This window comes from Gallus gallus, chromosome 3 (genome assembly GCF_016699485.2).
Source record: "Gallus gallus isolate bGalGal1 chromosome 3, bGalGal1.mat.broiler.GRCg7b, whole genome shotgun sequence".
NCBI classification, from domain to species: Eukaryota; Metazoa; Chordata; class Aves; order Galliformes; family Phasianidae; genus Gallus; species Gallus gallus.
This window is the reverse complement of record NC_052534.1, coordinates 63,513,491-63,531,139: the sequence shown is the minus strand read 5'-3', so window position 1 is coordinate 63,531,139 and position 17,649 is coordinate 63,513,491. Positions and strand designations below refer to the sequence as shown.

Sequence of the window (17,649 nt, the reverse complement as noted above, 5' to 3'; positions counted from 1 at the left end):
TTTTACCTCAGAAAGGATATACTCTTTCCACAGAACTCCTTTTTTAGTTTGCTAAAAGTAAATTTTCAAGAGACTTTGCACTTCAAAGCTTGTTCCAATCTTTCTGAGCAGAATAAGAGTCCCTTGAGGTACAGCCTGTACCAAAAGGGTAACAGAGCATTTTTCCTTAATTTCTCACTGTATTTTGTTTCTGAATCTTCTATACTGGACAATGATGATTCAGTTATACCACAGCAATTTACAAAAGGAAACAACAAGAAAATGCAAGAATCAGCAAACCAGATATCTAGCATGTATATGAACATGCAGAGACAACAAAGAACATGCACAAGCTGAAGAAGAACATAAAAGTGAACAAAAATGTGATTTTGCAGACTGGCATCATTCTTCTAATGAGACAGCATGTTTTAATACAGTGATTGAAATGTTGCTTCCCTTACATTTTTCATCCAACTTCCCTCAGCACCTCCAATGGATCCTCTACCCTGGCTCAGCTTTGCTAGGAATGAGCTTTGTTGTATATCATCCTGATTTGAGACTCTAAGACAGGACAAAATTTAATGTCCCCTAAATTCCACTAGGTAACTGGATCTGACTGCCTTTTAGTAATGTCACCTGCTTTTGCTTTAAACTTTGGCACATCTGGTGTATGTGTATGTTGTGCATATGTGCATGTACAGTGAACTACTTTTTCAGCCATATTAGAACAGCAAAGATGTCCTATCCGTATTTCTGTCACAGCTGTCAGTTCCCATGCAACAAGCATTTTGGAATGATAATACAAATTCTGTCCCTCCATTGCAGTCAGAGGTAACTTAGGTATTTCTGACATGGTGTGTCATGATTTCACATGGATGTGAGCAGGATCACGCACCACCTAGTACTACCCAGGTGCACTTTGACATAAGAAATGCCTATGCTACTAGCATGCACAAGTTCACTGTATAGACAGCCTGGTGTTTCACAGCTCTGCAGTCAACATCACATTTAGCTGATGGTAACCTTCAATTATTCTCAAACAGTATGCCAGACATACGTCCATCTCCCAAAACAAATCCATGGAAATGAATCTCACTTTAATTAGTTCATGCCCTGATCTCTCCACTTCAGCAAATGACAATTTAGCGAACAGTTCTTTGTTATAAAGGGTGATTAATTTTTCTGATTGGGAAAGCCCAGGCATATCTTCACTGACAACACTGAAAATCACTAAAGACAAAAGGAGTCATGACCAATGATCTGAGAGTTTTTAGGTCTGAGCTGATTCCATATCTATGAACTACCACCTCCTGCAAAATTCTTATCTCATTAAGCATCATAATTTTTGTGCTATATTTTTGTGCTTTAGGAACTGGTATCTTCTCTCAAGAAGAAACTCTGTGAGGAAGTGAAATTGTAGATAAAAGCTTTAATTCACACAAGTGAAGCATGGGTGTGACTGTAGAGATAAGACAATCTTCATATAGCAGAAAATGTAAGTAACATTGTTCTGGAGCAAACTAATAGAGAAGGAAAAGCTAAGACAACTGAAGATAACAAAGATCTAAAGAACATAAATCTTAATTACCTGTGCAATCATGTCTGCTGTTTCAGAATAACTGCGACACCGTTTCACATCTGAATGAGCTAAAAAATCATCTATCAGTCTTACTCCAATTCCATATCCCCTAAGGGGAGAACAAAGAGAGTTAACATTCAAAAAGGGATAGCTTTCCCACCTATCATCCTCTGAATCTGTTTTGTGTGCTTTCTCCATTAAAAATAAATAAATAAATAAATAAATGCTTCTAAATGAATGGCTTTCAGGACATCAGATTTTGTAGTCTAGATTCTTCTTTCTGCCATATTTGACAGCACAGTAGGATGTAGTTCATGTAGTTGTATGGGGAACTATACTCCTTTAAGCATGATATTCCCAGCAAGCATAATGTGAATGTTGTCTACATACACATGCATATATATGAATATATAAATAATATATGAATAAAGGCTGATTGACACTCTTTTGTCACTAAAGGATAACACAGGACAGGATTTCTCCATTCCTGAGCGATCCTCAGAGTTCATCTCACACCACCTCTGTGAAGAAGAACAAAGCAACTGTCCCTTTCAGTCACAGCACTCGTGCCTGCATTGGCACGGACTTCAGCAAATATCTATTTCCTTTATCCTCTTATCCTTTCATTTCTGTCTTCATCCTTCCTTCACAATCCCCTCTTTTTCTCTAACATGTTTTTTCCCTTCATCTAATAGCTGCAGAATGAATCCAGAAGTGGACAGTTAGTATACAGTTTCAGTGCACTGCTGCCTTTATTTTGTGTTTAAAATACTACAAGTTCAGAGAAATTAAGTAAAAATTCAGAAGTTAATGAAATTTTTCATTAAACAAATATTCATTCCTAGCTCTTGTGTGTTAACAGAAGCCAGTAGTTACAGCGTGAATAGTAAATATTATATTTTTTGGAACAAAAACCAGAGTTTATGCAATTGACAGAAATGTTACAGAAAATCTGAACAAACTCAGAAATCATTTTAGGGATTTTTACATGTTCATGCATGTGGATATTCTTAGTTTCTTCCTATATGCCAGAGGCCTTACACCTTCAACAAGGCAGGCTGCAGTCAGTGGAGCTTCTTACTGGTTTTGTAACACATCTCTGACAAGAAGCCAAAGAGTGATCTGATGTTCAGTGTGATGACAAGACACAATGTGGCTTTGGCAGCATGAGGTTCAAAATTGCAGTATGTTATGCATCAGAAAATGATGAAATTTTTATCACTTAAGTATCAATATCAATAAAGTTGGTAAATAAGTAATCAGCAGTTAGCAAGGCGTGCATTAGTGATGCACAAGACTATTTTCAAATTTTATGCATTAGGCTTGCAAAGTTAAAAGAATAATACATTTACAAGCAGCTATTTGGCAACTATACAGTGAAAAACATTCATCTCACTACAGATTGTGTATGTGCACAGATACAGAGGGAGAGATCAGAATACTTTCCCATCTGTTACGGATCTGCTGATCTACAATATTTCTTCCCAAAGTGGGGCTGTTTCTATTGTCAACAGTAGTAAAACTGTTCATATTGCAGCAATAAAACCTGTCAATATTTTATCAAATCTTTCTACTTAGTAAGAAAAAGAAAAAGATTTTATAGAAACAGGTGTAAGAGCAAAACCACAAGGAGCAAAACACATATAAGCATCTTTCAAAAATGCCCTTCCCTAATTTCTACCGTAGCATCAGAAATAAGTCTGCTTTTGTGGTTTTGTTTGTCTATTCTTAATTTTTTAATGTATGATTTCTATTAGAGCTGAATGAGGGATTAAAATCAAAGAATGATTCAAGGGATGTTGTCTCTTCACAGTTTGTGAATAAATTACTTTTCTTTATCAGATCAGTGATTTTTTACTAACTTCCATGGACAACTATTGGACTATTGCCTTATTGTAAGCTTTTAGATTAAGAGCAAAGCATTCATAATCCAGTAGAGCACCCAAGTGAGAGATCTGAATTATACCCTCAAGGAGGGGTGTTGACTATAGAAGGAGGCTGTCTATTGACTCGTTCACCTAAAACACATTCCTACAACTCTGCTATCTAAAAACTATCTATGGATAGTTTTTAGTGTCCAAGTCAGAAAACCACGGTGCAGCCTAGGTGAGGGGAAGACAAAGGAAGGCTGTGTGAACAGTGGATACATAAATGCGTTGTTTAACAGGCTGCCAGAGAACTTGTTGATGTCCCATCCCTGGATGTGTTCAACGCCAGGTTGGATGGGGTCCTGGACAGGCTGATCTGGTGCCTGATTTAGTGGCTAACAACCCTGCCAGCAGCAGGGGGATTGAAACTAAATGATCTTTGAGATCTCTCCCAGTTCAAGCCATTCTATGATTCTATGTTAACTAGGAAATACCTGTGAAAAGCAAAAAGGTTCAGTAGTTTGAAATGACATGGATGTGAAGGAGTGGAAAAGACAAGTTAATATGGAAGTTGAAAATTAGTACATGGAAACAGATGAAATTTAGAAGTTTGTATTATTGATTAGCTTATCAAAGAGTTAACAAAGAGCAAGTGTAAACAATCAAAAAAATCCTGACACTTTTCTTCTGAAATTTAAAGACAATTTCTCATCATAATTCACAAATTAATGCTATTTCTATTGACTGAATATTTAACCTTACCCCCATGTTGTCTGTAATCCTTGACAGTGCTGGAACCCATAAGACAGGAGACATAAAGCTGAACGGTAATATACAGGTGGTCAAATTGCATTATCAAGGAGGCTGAATATTTATGCAATACTTACATTTTGTCTAAACAGCTGTTGACATCTTCATCTTTTTCATAGTCCTTACACAGCTGGGCTACCAAAGCCCCATATGTCAGCACAAAAAGTTCTCTGCTCTGCAAGATAAAGTTAGAACTTGAAAATGAAACAAGTTATAATCACATTTTTCACTGGTTTTTTTTTTTTTTTTTTGGTTGGTTGGTTGCTTTTTTTGAGCTGCTACTATATTAAAAGTGAACAAAAACACCATGTACATTAATAAAGAAGCTTCTGTCCACCGACATAATCACACAAATCTGTGATTTAAGCATGGCAGAGCCTGACTTGATCATTACTTGAGTCTGTACAGGGATTTTGTTTGTCAGAAAAACCATTTGTTGGAATATAGCTAATTTCATCCGATACATTTTTGCATTCTGCAAGCACATATAAATGTTGGATTGATAAATGTTGTCAAATACCATTCAAACATAATGACAAGCATTTAATTGCAGGAAGAATATATGAGGAATTGAGCTATTAGTCCTTCTATAATTAAAAAAATGTGTACAGTAAATTCCAATTCTTTCACAAAAGTATGATTGGTCTGACTCAGATCATCAGCAGATGTCCTTCCAAAAAATAAGTAAATACCCAGAATAATGGAAAATTTCTACAATTCAGCACAAGTATAAAGAATAACAATAAACAAAGAAGAAAAGAATCAGTACTATTGACATTTCTTCTTCTTTACAAGTCTTTACGAGTAATCAGAGAACACCCCAAGTTGGAAGGGATCCACAAGGACCACAGAGTTCAACTCCTGACTCCATACAGAGCCACTCTAACTTATTGTCAGTACCAGCTCTCCAAATACCCAGACAGACTCATTGTGATAATATTTCCATCACACATAAGCAAGCAAATAGGCATCACTGCTAATGTGGCCTGCTTTTGAAGTTTCATTTCCTGTCAAACAGAGGGTAAAAGCCTATAATTTCTGAAAAAGACTTGATTACCTTGATTTGGAAACACTGATTTCTTTTAGAGGATTTATCTGTATTGGGAAATGTAGTATCAGTTATCCAACATCATAACTAAGTTAATTTCAGCCCATATTTGATACACATACAGCTTTATGTTTTCCGCTTTATTTAGCAACTCAGTCCCTCTTTTCCAAAGTAGTCTTAGGCAACCTTTTCTGGCCCAGATTGATGGCCATCATTTGCTTATGCAGATTCTCTGCAGGCAGGTATGGTTGGCATGGATGTGCTGACTGGAATGGTGTGTCCGGTTCTGGACATCCCAGTACAAAAAAGACAGGGATCTCCTGGAAAGAGTCCAGTGGAGGACCACAAAAGTGATAAAGAGCCTGAAGCACTTCTCTTGCAAGGGAAGGCTGAGTGACCTGGGTCTGTTCAGCCTTGAGAAAAGAAGACTGAGAGGGGATCTGATCAATGTCTATAAATATCTAAGGTGGAGGAGGCAAAGGGATGAGGCCATACTCTTTTCAGCAGTGTGTGGTGATAGAACAAGGGGAAATGGCCACAAACTGAAGCATAGAAAGTTCTGCACAAATGTGTGCAAGGACTTCTTCATGGTAAGGGTGATGGAACAGGCTGCACAGAGTGGCTGTGGAGTCTCCTTCTCTGGAGACATTCAAGACCTACCTGGACGCTTACGTGTGCAACCTGGTCTAGGGAGCCTGCTTTGGCAGGGGGGTTGGACTAGATGATCTCTAGAGGTCCCTTCCAGCCCCTGTTCCAGTCCCTACAATTCTGTGATTCTGTGACTGGTCTGAGTGACTAAACATAGTGTCACCAAAATTATCTGAATTGTTTCCAACACACTGCTGGAGATTACTTACAGTTGATGTTAACAGCAGAACAATTACATCAGCTGATCCATCACTCAGTTGCTAACAGAAAATTGTGACTGAAGGATAAATTCTTCTATATGGCACATGGTGCTGGACATGGTCTCAAACACAGAAATGATCTTATTTGATTGACATGATTGAGAAGACATACTCACTTGTGATTTGAGGAATGTAGGGAACTGCCTAGGCCTATATGAAAATGCATATTATTTTCTGCAATATAATAAAAGTGCATTAGGGTTTCTATTAGAAGAACAAGAGGATTTTTCCCTGAAACAATTTTATATATATACATATACATATATACACACACACACGTATATATATATATATAAAAAGAAAATATTTATTTCTAAACTTTTAGTTCCAGAGCATCAAGATCATTGTATACCATATGATCTGCAGAGAAAGGGAATGAATTGCTATGTAAATGTTAGTATTACAATAATTAAAGGAGTATAGGGGGAAAAATGACACAGTTTCATGCAATTCTTTTTTTCTTTTAATGAACAGGAAAATGAAGGAAAAAGCTCTGAAATGTAAATGCAATTTAAAGGAAAATATAAATCACATTGGCAGCAATGAGTTTCACAGCCAAGTCAGATGAAATATCGGCCTACGGCGTGCTTTCCTCAGTACTGCCATACCAAATATTCTCTTTCTGAAGTGGCTCCAGAGGGTAATTGAGTATACTGGATTGAAATCTGATTTACCTGTCTCCTCACAACATTCCTCTCCTTAATTAGTAATGAGAGAGAAGGCAATTTAAAGTAGTCACCTAAAATGTAGGTGGCTAACATTAAACAAAACTAATCCTGTACTTGGTGTGAATGATTTAACAAGATTGGCTAAAGCACAGGTAACCATTACGAAAAGACAGTGTCTGAGTTTCTCAATACAGCAGATGTAGTTGGTATGGCTCTGTTTCATGAGAAAGACTGTGGCAGTGGGCAAGGATTACAGCCACCTGTCAAAGGAGTATGGAAAGCACTGGAAGCACTGGTATCCTTAGCTGTTCCCTGTTCTGGAATAAAGTTATCTTCCCTTCTCCCCTGGGTCATGATCCGACTGGATCACATCTATGGCACTGCTGAACTGACTGTATCTAGTTGGAATAGTAGCTGGTCTGTAGGCCTGAGAGACTAGATCGACTGTCATTAAAGTCTTGGACAGAAATTAATCCATAGAAGTGCTGCAAGCCTGTGGCATGTGGGCATATAAGAAGTGCTTTTTATTTATAGTCAGCGGGAAAAAAATAATAGTAAATGCCAATGAAAACAATGGAACAGGAAGAATGGCTTGGCAAAAAAACCTTTTCCTGCTCCCACTGCATCAACAGCTTGAAGTTTAATAAATGTTTCCATTTTAATGTCACTTGTCAAAATGTTAAGTAGTGTGGAACCGTATCTTAAAGTCACCTTGGTGATAACTCCTGTTTACAATAGCATTACACACTTTGGCAAATTCTCATAAACAATTCTTTAATGCATTAAATGGACATTATACAGAGTCTGTATTGTTCTAGTCTCAACAGGTCAGTGTTGCAATGAGACAAATGCCTTAGAGAAACATAAGTGCAGTGTAACAACATAATTGACATCATTGGCCACTCTTTCTGTCTATTGGAGAAAGAACCTATTTATTTGACATTTTTTTTCCATGAACTAATGTAAGTTCTCTTTCCTTTTTCTTTCTCTTTCTCTTTTTCTTTCTCTTTTTCTTTTTCTTTTCTTTTCCTTTTCCTTTTCCTTTTCCTTTTCCTTTTCCTTTTCCTTTTCCTTTTCCTTTTCCTTTTTCTTTTTCTTTTTCTTTTTCTTTTTCTTTTTCTTTTTCTTTTTCTTTTTCTTTTTCTTTTTCTTTCTCTTTCTCTTTCTCTTTCTCTTTTTCTTTCTCTTTTTCTTTTCCTTTTCCTTTTCCTTTTCCTTTTCCTTTTCCTTTTCCTTTTCCTTTTCCTTTTCCTTTTCCTTTTCCTTTTCCTTTTCCTTTTCCTTTTCCTTTTCCTTTTTCTTTTTCTTTTTCTTTTTCTTTTTCTTTTTCTTTTTCTTTTTCTTTTTCTTTTTCTTTTTCTTCTTCTTTTCCTTTTCCTTTTCCTTTTCCTTTTCTTTTTCCTTTTCTTTTTCTTTTTCTTGCCCATTGGAGACCTTTGTCATCTGCTAATTCTTTTCTTTTCAGGAATGGCTACAGTAATGTCTTGGAGGCTTCTGGAACTTTTCCACTGCCCTAATACATCAAAACTCAACATTAACCACCCAGAAAGTCCTGAGGCTCTAAGTTCCTGAAGAAAGATGTGGGTGGAACTGAAAATCCAAACACGAAACAGATTTCATTTTGCATTTAATTTAACCAGGTAAACACAGAGGCACACAAATTCATCCGACATTTCTATTTTTGACCCTAATGCTCTCTGAGGTACTTAGTCTTCTTCTTCTAGGCACATTTTCTCTTCAAGACACAGTACTATTATTTCTGCATTGCTTTGTTGTTGGTTTTTGTTGTTGCTGTTTTTGTTTGTTTGTTGGCTGGGGGGGGGGAGGGGGGGGAGAAGGGAGCGGGCAGATTATTTGTGGTAAAATATTCCTAAACAGTTATAAAATTTCAACAATAGAGATTCTAAGGAAACTTAGTGCTAGCAGTGTTTAACAACCACAAGCCCCTAAGTTCTCCAAAAGAATGATTTTCTTCCACTACACACACTCCTAGTACATAGGATTTCCTAACTGATTGCCTGATCTGTAGCAAAAGTAAGTATACTTCACCTTACGTAATATCTGCCATAACAAATCCATAGGACATTTAGATCTACTGTTGCTGACACGGAGACACATTCTGAATGTAATCTAAGGTGTAGAAATCCTCATCTGAGAGCTCAGAGGATCAGGTCACTCTTGGCATATGCTGTGGCTAGAAGTGAGCAAGAATAGGAGGGATGTCTGGCAGGGACTCCCTAGTCTTACTGCCTCCAGTGAGGTACAAAAGGACCACCCTTCTGATCCCAGCAGCAAGCACAGTCCCTTGTACTCTGGGCAGCAATCCTCTGCTCTAATACTGGCAAATTCATCCCCATTCTTTCTGTACTTTCAAGCTGTTCAGAAATATGTCTGTACAAAACACATTAATACAATAATAGCTCATTCCTTCTCCATGCACAATTTCAGTTGCACACAGCAAAAACATCTTACTATTTTGTGGCTGTCCTGCTTTCTTCCCGGAGGCCGTGACATGTTGCTTGTGTAAAGCTTGACGTATGTGTCAGGTTATACCGTTTCTTCCTCAAACAGCATTTTCTTGTTTCCTCTCCTAAAGGTCTCTCTTTTCTTCTCTTCTGCCTTTTGCATGAGATATGCTCACTGCAGTCTGTAGTGCTTCTGATGCTCCTCCTATTCTCTACGTGTACAGAGCCCTTAGGGAGGAATGAGGCTGGCAGACCCTGTACACAATACAAACAGCTCCATCTGTGAAAATGGACTGTCATCCAATACACAGCAAACAGCCATGGGAAGCCAAACTGGGCAGCCCCAAGAGATTTGTAGGTCTTATTTTTTTTAAGTTTCAGTCCATCCTGTTGCTTGTGTCAGGTTTTGGTGTTTGGAGAGCTAAGAAATATTCCCTCTTTGAAGAGTAAAATCACAATTACATGATAACGTTAAACAGTGTAATTAAAAATTCATCATTTTCAACTTCAGGAACAATAGCCCTCTACCAGCTGTGACACCTTTAGTCTAGTGAGTTAATGTCTGCCTAGGCAGGAGTGACACAGCTTACAAGTGTTACTGTCACTGTGGTTCTGAGGATGCAAAGCTGGTGGGGTGAAGCTAGAGCACCCAGATTCCCAAAGGAGTAAGCTGAGTACATGCTACAGCTGCCAGTTTTGGCAAATGGCACTTTCATTACCAATGTTTCTAGTGGATTGTACATCATTCTTAGCCTGCTATTACCTCTGCATGTAAACATCCCCATTACAAGCATACAGGCAGTTTTGGCTTTCTTTTCCTGTTTTCACCTAAGGTAAATTTGGCCTTTTTCTCTTTGTTTGGGTTTGGCACAGATCTACTCTACAGTCACTAGTGAATTTAGAAATTAATCTGGTAGCTGTATCTTCCGTATTGGACTTATCTCCTCATACATCCTCAGTAGAGCAAGTAAAAATATGCAGCCTGATCTGAATGTTGTGCAGTTACGAGATTCTAATTCATTTGTAGATTTAGAGCTAGGATAAAATTACAGGTATGTGTTACTCCAGACACACAGAAAGCTCATTTGAGATAAACAGGATTCTTTTTTTTTAATAGTAGTTTATAATAATGATATAAGTCAACAACAAAAATTAGGACAAATATAAGCATTTTTTTAGCCTCTCCTTGTGAAACAGCCATTCTAGCAGCTTTCATTTTACCTGGAACAAGATGGTGTTGACAACTGTATGTACATTTTTTTTCTGGGCACTTTTCTGACCCTGTAAAAGCTGACTCCATTTCCTAAGTGAAAATACTGTAGGTACTTTCCATATCTAATTGTAAGTAAATTATAAAAGTCAGCATTAAAATTCTCTAGATAATCACTTGCATTTCTAAATGGAGTCTGAGATGGATTTGTTTCCCAGGTTGTCGCCAACTGGCCACAAGCGCCGAGTACGTCTCTTATTGCAAGAGATGTTCCATATTCTGTAGGAAAATGTACTGCATAGCATTTTAAAAAAGAGCTCTAAAAGATTATCATTAGCATAAATTATCTGCAGTGAAACCATCACAAAGCACTTAAGGCTGCCCATAAGTGAACACCATTTTATTTATCCAGTTCCGAGTATAAGGATGAATTATTTTAGCCTGCATTATTAATACTAAAATCATGGAGGAACACTGCAGAGCAGAAATGTGTGATACGTGCATACAGCTACATATGTAACTTCTCACAAATAATGAGATGCATTAGAGAGTATATGCTATGTTTTGAAAGGTTGCACACACCACAGAAAATGAAGCTCAATGCTGTGTCCACATAAACTGGAAATTAAATGATTCCAGAGGGAGTTGAGTCAGTGGTGGATTGAAACCATGTCTTCAGGATCAGGACAAAACCACCTCATGATTTTTAACTGCTGTCTGATTTTGCAACCCCATGTAAAGTGTAGAGGCTGACACATAAATGGCAGCTGTATTTAAGACTTAGCATAGAATTATCAGAATATATCCAAGGTAATTTGAATAGTGAGGAAGTCAGAGAGGCCCTCCACCTCCCTTTTGCATTTGTCAGGAGAGGATTTTTGCCTTCAGCCCCAAGAACTTGGTGTGGGGCACATCACTTGAGCACCATAACAGTTTCCTCCCTTCCCATTAAACTGAAAATAAATATACACAAAATATCTCCCGAAGTTCAAAAGCATGCATAAACATGAGCGCCAGCCCCCTGCCTCTTACAGTAGATTGGCTGTTATGGCAAAGCTGAAACCTCTGGAGCTAAGTACATGATCTCCTCAGTAGTCCAGTGTCTTTCCCCTAGACAGAAATATTCCAGAGTGCAGAGCTATATATAGGTCACTAAAGTATTCAGTATCTTAAAAAGTTATTTGAACCAAAATAAGAATACATTTCCCACCAAAGACAGGTCCAAATTTGTGCAATATAGGACTGGGCATATTTTTGCTCTTTGTCTTCAACTTGATAGATGTTGTGTTAAATATTTTGCACATAAAATTGAATTATTTCAAACTTTGAGAAGGTAGGCAATGTGGTATTTGGAGCTACATAAAAACAAACAAACAATGTACTTGAGCATGTCTCCCTCATCACAAGTGAGTGCTCTTTCTCAAATGCCAGTGTGGCTGCTGCTTGGGCCATGTTTCAGAAGAAAGCAATGCCATTGCTGCCATTTTTCCTATAGTGCCCTATCTGGGAAGAATTTTGAGCATGAGTTGCCAGAAAATGCTTGGTTAGGCTACGCAGCCTGAAGCAGTTTTCACGTCTTCAGAAGAAGCACTTGTTGTTGAGATTCCTGGCAGGGAATTCTAGCTGATAGAGAGTCCTGCAAAATGACGAGCTAGAACATGAGACAGCTTTGCCTGTGTATTTCTACTTGCCTCAGACATCAGCTACAAGCATCTTTGTCTCAGAGGTGAGCTGGCTGTCACCCCAAGTTGTGGTATCTTGGACTAAATTCAGTCCTAACTCCTCCTGAGAATCAGATAAAGAGACAAGATGTCTACTCAAGACACCAGGTTCCTCTGCAAAGATGACTACTCAAAGGTTTGATGTGCTGCCCACACTCTTAATTGGATCCAACAATGTAATTCATTCCACTATAGGATGACCCAGCAGGGTTTTTTCCAGCACAACATGAAAGAAAATGTTAAAAAAAAAAAAAAAAGTGGCTCTACAAAGTTGTTTAATTGATTATATAAATTGCATCACTCAACAGCCTTAGGCTGACTATGAATATTTCAGTATTGTTCACCTCTTCAGCTTCACGTCTAATGTTCTTCTGCAGTAAACAAGTGTTGTGTGGGAAAGCCTGCTTCCCTAGTAAATAAAATGTGTTCCAAAAGAGAGCTCAGTAGCAATTATTGGAAATTTGAAAATGGACTGACGTCAAATTAAAGAACCTTATAAAACACATTTTCAAGTGAAAGAATCTTATAAAACACAACTTCAGTATAATTCTGCAAGACCCACACAAGTTTGTTCTACTGAACCTGAAGGGTATAAATTTTGTCAAAATATAATAACATTAATTTGAAAAAAAAAGTACTGAAAAATCTGTTTCTGAAAAGAATTCAGAAAGTACTGGGATCTGTTATGGTGCTACACTGCCCAAACAACCAAGAACTTATCAACAGAATCCAGAAAAGCAGCAGCAAAGGGCTGCTAAATGTTTCATCACATATCTCTATTACTTTAAGTTTTGTGTAATAGCATCACATAGTTTTGTGAGCCAAATGTGAGCAAGGGCCTCATTTGTATATTAGATAATCAGATGTCCACCCTAAAAATGCAGTAAAGGGAAAGGGTCTTGCCTTGAAAACAGGAAATACATCACCATGATTTATGATACATACATAAATCTGAAAAATGCAAATTGTGAACATGCTATATAAGTGCCAGCTATTGCCACAAGTATGTCTGAAGGTGACTTGACACAGTATGAACAGTAGATTATAGATTGCCAAAGAAAATCATTCTGAAGAAGATAGCATAAAGGACTGGTTAGTACTTCTAGTAAATGAGACATAGACTTGCCCCTGCGAGTGAAATGCTAAAATCCTCATTGTCCAGCAGCAAGCCACATCTCATGTACTGGGAAAGCAAACTGAAACAGAACGAGAATTGCCTTTAAATGTGAACAGAACTGGGATTCCCAACTTTGTGCAGCTTATTGAATATTTTCCATTTTTATTTTAATGTTGAAGCGTTTAAAAATATCTCTGCTGCTTTATCTTTTATCATCAGTCCACTTAGCAATGCAACAGTTGTTTGGTTTTTTTTAACGAAGAATAGTTGAAAACAATCCATTTTACTCTTTTTTCAGTATTTCTTTTTCTTAACCTCATGCCATGTTTCTGCTAATTACCACTGATTGGAAAACAGCTGACCAATTAACCCTGGCAGGATAGTCATTAGTTTGCTGGCACTGCCTGTCCTCCATCAGGTAGAGAGGACTGATTGGTAGTTTCAGCCAATTAGCAAGGAGCTGGCAGAGCTCACAGTTCCCTAAATGAGGAATGTCCTCAAACCACTGAGAGGAATTACTGGATCAGTTAAAACACAACTGAATATCTTCAAGTAGATAAAAGCTAGTAAACAAGGCCATAGCTCTTACTGAGCAGAGTCAGAAACTAATTGGAGAAAAAAGACTAACAGGCTTTCTGTTGTTGTGGTGTTAGAATTTTTTTTGGTTGTTGCTTTGTATTTTAAACTCTTGGGGTTTGGTTTGTTTCTGTTCTGGTCTACCATTAATATCAGTTATCTATAACTAAAAACTAGTAGTGACTTAAGAGAATCTATCCGGTAAACAGTGAGACCTAAAATGACCTTCCTTCCAAAGTGGCTAACCTTTCTGAAAGGCAAAGAGGTTGTTATTGCTAATGCTATAATTGCAATACTGACGATTGGTGGGCAGCAACTCTTCTCTTTCTTTACGTTCAGCTGTCCTTGTCGTGTGGGGCAGAACCTCATCTATGGGTTGGCCTTCCTAGGTGTTCCTGCACTGATTCTTCTGGTTATTGGCTATGCTCTCAACAATCAGACCTGGAGGCTGGTTACAGGCAAGAGGTCTCCTCTCTTGGCAGAGAGCACATGGAATCAGTTACTGCAGTGCAAGCTGACCTGCTTTGTACTGTGCAGCATCACTGGGAGAGCACTGGTTGCTCCAGTGACATGGCTAGCAGTCACTCTGATAAATGGCTCCTACTATGTGTGTGCTGTCAGTGAATATGTCTCTGGGTATTACTATGGAGATATTCCTAACGTGACTATTAGTGAACGCCAGAGGATTTTGGCTGCATTTCCTTGCAGTCAGCTAGTTCCACCAGAGCTGAGCAGGGCAAGAGATGAAGTGATCCTCCTGCTCCGGTACCAGTCACAGGTGAGTAATCCACATTGTTTCTGCCATGAAAGCTGTTGTCTGCAGATCTAACAATGACACCACAGTTTATTCAGCAGGCGAAGTGTGAGGATAGAACAGGATCAATGTCTTCTGCATTGACTGCCAAATCTCTTTTGTGTTGTGTGAAGCCTGCCTTGTTCCCATAGGTGGAATCGAATATCCAGTACATAAATTATTACTTCTGGCCCTCCGGTTTGCTTCTCACTACTGGGAGATGCGTTCTTGTTTCTTGAGAAGCACCACGAAGTAAGACAAATAGAAGTTCAAGAGCCACTGAATGGCAGGAAGCTTCTTGTACTGAAGCACAAGAAATGTGACTAAGGGGTCCAGGCTGTGAGAGCTCCACGCAAACCAAAGTCCCATTGTTTGTTTGTTTGGTTTTTTTTTAAGATCAGACTTGATCCTAGAAGCTAATATTCCAGCTAGATACTAGGGGGAATGTTAAGATTATTACTTCAAGGAAAATTGCTCGTAAATATGGCATAAGGTAACTTGGGGTAGGAATTAGAGGGTTTCTACATTGCAGATTTACAATATAGCTGTAGGGGCAACATCCTTAAATTACTCATCAGGGCTTCCTTAAACTTGTTGGGAAGAAATGAATTTATGGCATAACTGTCTGCAGTAGTCAGGGGACTGGGTGCGATGGCAATAGATACAAGCCATACTTATCCTCTGTTAACCTCCTCATTCAGGAAAAGCAAGTAAAGATTGTCTTAGATTTTTATCTTTTTTTTTTTTTTTATGCCCAGAAAGTACCACTGTGGGTTTTTTCAGCTGTGATCTTGTTTGTTTGCTTTTGGAAGGTGGCTGGCTGGCTTGTGATTGCTGTGGTAGTCATCACTGTCTTCCTGTCTTACTGCCTGGCAAGCTGCTTCTCCCCACTCAGCTTCCTGCACTTCAGGTACTGGACCAGCTATGTCCGTAATGAGCAGGAGCTCTTTGATGAAGCAACAGACCAGCACTCCAAACTCTATGCCATGAAACATGTAAAGAAGTTCTTTGGATTTGTCCCAGGAAATGAGAATATAAATGAAATCCGCATCCCATCACTCAGAGAGTGGCAAGCCATCTCTGGACTGGCCTTCCTAAAACTAGTGGATGAGGAACATTACGACTACAGTCTCCTCCATGACTGGGCACTCAAGGACTCAGCAGACAGAAAATATCTGAAGCTTGATGAAGACCCCTGACCATAACTTAGCTGTGAGGTTCTGAGCCCCTGCCAACACCCTGTGGAAAAAGCAGGAGCGTCCAGCTCCACTTTAGACCTGAACTGCTGTGGAGCTTTCTGATACTTTATTACATAAAGGGCGTGAATAAGTGCTTTGTTAATGTAGTCCTTCAGATGCTTATACACTGCTCCTGATGGCATCTGACTCCTGTGGGATGCAGAGGTCAGATGCCCCATCTGACTGGGGTGGGCTGTTTCAAGCTGCAGCTTCTTTCTAACTTTCTAACAAGCTGCAGAACTTTCTAACAGTTCTGCAAAAGGGATGAGTTGTACTGGGTAAGAAAGCTATACTCAAATGCTTTCTCTTCCCACCTGTTAAGAAGTCTTTAATAGTAGACTCTAAATGATTAGATCCTATGAGCCTGATCCACTCTGTATAAAGTAGAAGCAGATATCTAGCTTTGTCTTAACAACCTCGAGTAGAAATACTTTTTTTTTTCCCCTTCCACTTTCTCCTATGTGGATAAAACACTTCCTCAACCAAGGCTGAGTCTACATAAAGTGGTATGAAAACTTTCAGTGAGCGCTTGATATTTTTAGCTGAATTGAGATGCACAAGATGGAGGGATGAATCATATAGCAGTTCTAAGGCGAAGGGGGAAGGAAAGGAAGGAGGGAATGGGGAGGTGGGGGTGGCAGAGGGGGAGGAGGTAAAAAGGACACTTCATAAGTGCAACTTGAATTCAAGCACTTCCTGAGTGGAAGCAGTAGTAAGGTCAGTTTCCTATTCCTTTTGAATGCACCTCAAAATGTGTCAGATTTTACAAGTAAGCAGGCCTAGTACGTGGGGAAATATCCTTCTGAAGTTAGGTTTGCTTTGCCTCTGAAAACGTTAAAATTCAGCCATACTATTGTGCCCACAACTATTGCTGTCATTATTGCTTCCTGAATTGCCTTGCAGCCTGTGGAGTGTGTGCTACCTAGCCACAGGTTAGGCTATAGGATGCTACCTACTGGGGTTTTGTTGTTTGTTTCTGTTATTTTATTAAAAACAACAACAGTCTTAAAGTAGAAAAACAGACGTAGCACTTTTCCTTACAAAAAACAGGAGTTAAGAGCATGCTAAAAAGCAGGTCTTGGTAAGTGTGTTTGCGCTTCCTTTGAGAAACTTCTAAACATGGACTTGAAAAAGATGAATATGCTGAGTAACTGGAATAATGCATATTTTATATTGCTGAAAATTTTGCAGATCTCACACATCTCACTTGAATCCTAAAGTTTCTATTAATAGAACTTCATGGTATGTATGATTAGCTTAGGAAGCAAGGCATCTGTTAGTGAACACAATCTCTAATTTCACTTTGAATTCATTGGTGTTTGGTTTTGGTCTGTGTTTTGTTGGTTTTCTTTTGAAGATGGAACACTATGTACAATTTGGAAAACATACAGCTGCTTTGTGTAGCTGAAAGTTTCTCCTGCCTCTCTGATTGGAGTGACAAAAACTAGCTGCTACCTTTTCTGTGATTTTCTTTTCTCTTCCTACTTTGTACCTTGTTTTACAGCGCCACTATGAAATGATGCAATATTTGTAATTAAGAGAAAGTGAGCTGTCAACCTCTCACTTGTAGTGAAACTGTAATTTTTTAAATGAATCTTCACGTTCTCTAGCTTTGTCCCAATTGCTGTTTTTCCTTTGTTTTTAGAGTTTATTTTTTAAAGCTGAATAA

The 17,649-nt window shown here is 38.5% G+C and overlaps 2 protein-coding genes across 3 annotated transcripts in view; one reads left to right on the top strand and one right to left on the bottom strand.

Moving 5' to 3' along the window:
• The window catches only part of TRAPPC3L (trafficking protein particle complex 3 like), a 28,870-nt gene that overhangs the window by 10,279 nt on the left and 942 nt on the right, over positions 1 to 17,649 (bottom strand). Inside the window, exons 1-3 of one of the 2 annotated variants that reach the window (XM_419775.8) lie at positions 9,333 to 9,531; positions 4,314 to 4,411; positions 1,568 to 1,667 (exon numbers count right to left, since the gene is read on the bottom strand). In XM_419775.8, coding sequence (XP_419775.1) covers positions 1,568 to 1,667; positions 4,314 to 4,411; positions 9,333 to 9,374 — 240 coding nt within the window. In that variant the 5' untranslated portion in view covers positions 9,375 to 9,531. Of the gene's footprint in view, positions 1 to 1,567; positions 1,668 to 4,313; positions 4,412 to 9,332; positions 9,532 to 17,649 lie in introns of those variants that run through there. The other variant, XM_040697544.2, reaches the window with a different exon arrangement.
• Positions 13,883 to 16,468, top strand: FAM26D (family with sequence similarity 26 member D). The gene is made up of 2 exons (XM_419774.8): positions 13,883 to 14,727; positions 15,555 to 16,468. Exons 1-2 carry the CDS (start codon positions 14,170 to 14,172, stop codon positions 15,939 to 15,941), a joined length of 945 nt encoding a protein of 314 aa, XP_419774.1. The 5' UTR covers positions 13,883 to 14,169; the 3' UTR covers positions 15,942 to 16,468.

What these genes read in the sequence shown, in the direction of transcription:
- FAM26D (XM_419774.8), top strand. Translation starts at nt 14,170, where the DNA reads ATGACCTTCCTTCCAAAGTGGCTAACCTTTCTGAAAGGCAAAGAGGTT. An exon ending in TGCTCCGGTACCAGTCACAG is followed by an intron (nt 14,728 to 15,554) that starts GTGAGTAATCCA and finishes TGCTTTTGGAAG; the next exon opens with GTGGCTGGCTGGCTTGTGAT.